The 3,336-nt window shown below is 63.8% G+C and overlaps 1 protein-coding gene across 1 annotated transcript; it reads left to right on the top strand.

Moving 5' to 3' along the window:
• Nucleotides 1–208: 208 nt before the first annotated feature.
• SEMA3G (sema domain, immunoglobulin domain (Ig), short basic domain, secreted, (semaphorin) 3G) lies at nucleotides 209–3,259 on the top strand (the record flags this gene model as incomplete). The annotated part of the gene is made up of 10 exons (XM_009696602.1): nucleotides 209–260; nucleotides 515–657; nucleotides 737–868; nucleotides 958–1,013; nucleotides 1,218–1,362; nucleotides 1,646–1,877; nucleotides 1,997–2,088; nucleotides 2,335–2,376; nucleotides 2,562–2,792; nucleotides 3,109–3,259. Coding segments are annotated over exons 1-10 (1,276 nt in total), but the record flags the coding sequence as incomplete, so codon positions are not given.
• Nucleotides 3,260–3,336: the final 77 nt, after the last annotated feature.

The raw sequence follows: 3,336 nt of genomic DNA, 5'->3' as shown, positions 1-3,336 counted from the left end.
GTGCCCAGCCGCGGTTTTGCCAGCACCGTCATCGGTGGGTTGTCTTCCGCGGGAACTGAGAGCCTTTGGGGTGCCGGGACCAGGGACGGTCCCCGTGCCAGCCAGGGCTGGCGCTCAGCCCGGCTGCGGGGTGTTTTTGCCAGGCGGGGAGCTGTACGCTGGCCTCACCGCAGATTTCTTGGGCCGCGATCCCGGCATCTTCCGCAGCATGGGGACCCGCTCCGCCTTGCGCACCGAGGTGGACCAGCGCTTACTCAATGGTAAGGGCTCCCCTCTGCCCCTCCATCCCCCCTGGCTGGGCTAATGCCAGGGACCATGAGCCTTGCAGTTGCCGGGGCATCTGCTGGCCACGGTGTGGCAACCCCCATGCCAGGTACAAACAGGGAAAGGCATCGGGGGCAGCAGGGTCTGGGCGTCCTCCTGGCCAGCACCCAGCCTCAGCGTGGTGTGGGGGTCCGGAGGCAGTGACCATGCCTTCTCACCCCACCTTCTCGTGGCTGGCTCTTGTTTGTAGACCCCAAATTTGTGGCAGCCCACTTGATCCCGGACAATGATGACCGGGACAACGACAAAGCCTATTTCTTCTTCACGGAGAAGGTGGTGGAGGCAGACAGCAAGGAGCACGCCATCGTTAGCCGGGTGGCGCGGATCTGCATGGTAAGATGCTAGTGGGGACCGTGGGGAACAGGGATGTGCCAAGTCACAGCGGTGGCCCTGATGCTCCCTGTCCCTGCAGAATGATGCTGGTGGCCAGAGGGTGCTCGTCAACAAGTGGAGTACCTTCAACAAAGCCCGGCTGGTGTGCTCCGTCCCCGGCCCTGGTGGCATCGACACGCACTTTGATGAGCTGGGTAAGGGGTGCATGGAGGTGGGGGACCTCACCAGCTCTGATCCCTTAGCTGGTGGCTTTGAGAAGCCCCTGGGCTTCCAGGAGAAACCCCATGGTCTGATCCACAGAGGATTTTTAAGGACGGGAAGAGCCCAGAGATCTACGCCCTCTTCAGCACCATCAGGTAGGTGGTCCAGCTCCACCCTCTGGGAACATTCAGCTGCAGCCACCCATGACCTGCCCCATCACCATCACCATGTGGCTGCTGGCAGCTCCGCAACCTCCGCCAGCTCTGCCCTGGTCTGTACGGAGATGTCGGTGCTCCCATACCCCCCACTGATGCTGCTGGCATGGAGCTCTGCTCACCCCATTCACTGTCCCCTTTCAGCCATGTCTTCAAGGGCTCCGCCGTTTGTGTGTACCGCATGGCCGACATCCGGGAGGTCTTCAACGGGCCCTTTGCCCACCGGGAGAGCCCCCACCACCAGTGGGGTGCCTACGAGGGCAGGGTGCCCTACCCGCGGCCGGGCGTGGTGAGTGACTCCCTGGAGCTCCAGGCCCCCTCTGCTCCTCCGATTGCTCTTCCAGGCAGGGTGATGGGGCTGATCCTCCATCTTCTCACCCGCTGAGATGGGCTGGCTGTGGGATCCACCCCGGGAACAGCTGGGGACCAAGGTCTGGCAAAGGGGTGGAGAAGATGGATCCCAAATTGGAAGGCGAGGAGGGACCCAAACCAGCTCTGTGGGGCAGTGGAGGGGGAAGGAGGGATGGGTGCTGGGGTGGCCAGGCTGCGCTGGTCCGCTCTTGTCCCCACAGTGTCCCAGCAAGACCACCAACCAGCCCCGGCGGCAGTACAGCACCACCAAGGACTTCCCTGATGAGGTGCTGCACTTTGCCCGCGCTCACCCACTCATGTACAAACCCGTGTACCCCTGGCACCACCGGCCCCTCCTGGTCAAGACCGATCTGCCCCACCGGCTGCGCCAGCTTGTGGTGGACCGGGTGGAGGCTGAGGATGGGCAGCACGACGTCCTCTTCCTCGGAACGGGTGAGCGGCAGGAGCGGCGTGAAGGAAGGAGACCCGGTACTGGGTCTACCGGTGGGCACATTGCTGGGGTGCGCGATGGCAGGGTGCTCACACCTCCATCCTCCTCCTCCTCCCTATAGATGCTGGCTCGGTGCTGAAGGTGGTGGTCCTGCAGAAGACAAGCTCGGCCACAACTGAGGAAGTCGTCCTGGAGGAGCTGCAGGTTTTTAAGGTGCCATTTGCTGCCCCACTTGCAAGAGAGGGGGACAGCGGGGTGGGCTCAGGTTGGGGACACACGTGGGAATGGAGGCTCAGGGCTGTCACTGCGCTGTTGGGCACTGGGAGGTCTCAGGGCTGTGAGGGCAGAGGGCGGCTGGGGGTGTTTTCACCCCACCAAAAAGCCCTGGTGGCTTGGAACAAGCCGGGCTCTCCGTGGCGAGGTTTTTGCCAGCCTCAGGTCCTCTCTCCTCCCCTGCAGGTGCCTGTGCCCATCACCCAGATGGAAGTCTCCGTCAAGCGTGTGAGTATGGACACAGCTTGGACATGGGGCTGGGGACAAGGGCAGGTGACGAGGAGGGACTGAGATGTTGTCACCAGCCTCTCAAAGCCCGCATGGTGCTTACCCCAGGGGGTTCCCAGCTGGGGACCCTGGGTGCCGTGCCCGTGGGGGCTGCCAGCATCACCATTTTGGTGCTGTTCCCCCAGCAAACGCTCTACGTGGGCTCCAGCCTGGGAGTGGCCCAGGTACGGCTGCACCGGTGTGAGACCTACGGCACGGCTTGTGCCGAATGCTGCCTGGCCAGGGATTTTTGGGACGGTGCCGCCTGCACCCGGTACCAGCCCTCTGGCAAGCGTCGCTATCGCCGCCAGGACGTCCGCCACGGTAACCCTGTGCACCAGTGTCTGGACCAGAACCTGACCGGTGAGACATTGGGGGTCCCACAGGGCTGAGGCGCTTGTCCAGGTGCCCTGAGATGTCCTGGCAACCATAGCCCTTGGCACACACGGGGGCTTGTGGCCATCCCAGGTGGGCTGGGGCACCCTTTGTCTCCCCATCCCATAGACCAAGGGGTTCCCCAAGGTGGGTGCTACCAGGGCTGGGGTCTGTCCCCAGGGAGAGAGGGAGAAGGGGACTGAAGCCACATGGTAGCCCAGGGGGGTTGACACCAGGGGACATGGAAGCCTGGCTCTGTCCCACCCCCCCAAGCCCGTGTCTGTCTTCATCCCAGTGGATGATTTTGAGAGCGTTGAGGAGAAGGTGCTTTATGCGGCGGAGGACAACAGCACCTTCCTGGAGTGCGTGCCCCGGTCCCCGCAGGCCAGCGTGCAGTGGTTCGTCCAGAGGCCCCCTGATGAGCAGCGGGATGAGGTGAGGCTCCCCCTGCAACTGCTTTGCTCCCTTTGTGAGGACACGGGAGGGACGTGGGGCTGGACCTGGACACCCCCCCCCCCCACACCCCACCGGGGCACCCAGGCCGGA

Source organism: Cariama cristata, unplaced genomic scaffold, assembly GCF_000690535.1.
Source record: "Cariama cristata isolate BGI_N322 unplaced genomic scaffold, ASM69053v1 scaffold28393, whole genome shotgun sequence".
NCBI classification, from domain to species: domain Eukaryota; kingdom Metazoa; phylum Chordata; class Aves; order Cariamiformes; family Cariamidae; genus Cariama; species Cariama cristata.
The sequence above is the reverse complement of the archived record's forward strand: the minus strand, read 5'-3'. Positions and strand labels throughout refer to the sequence as shown.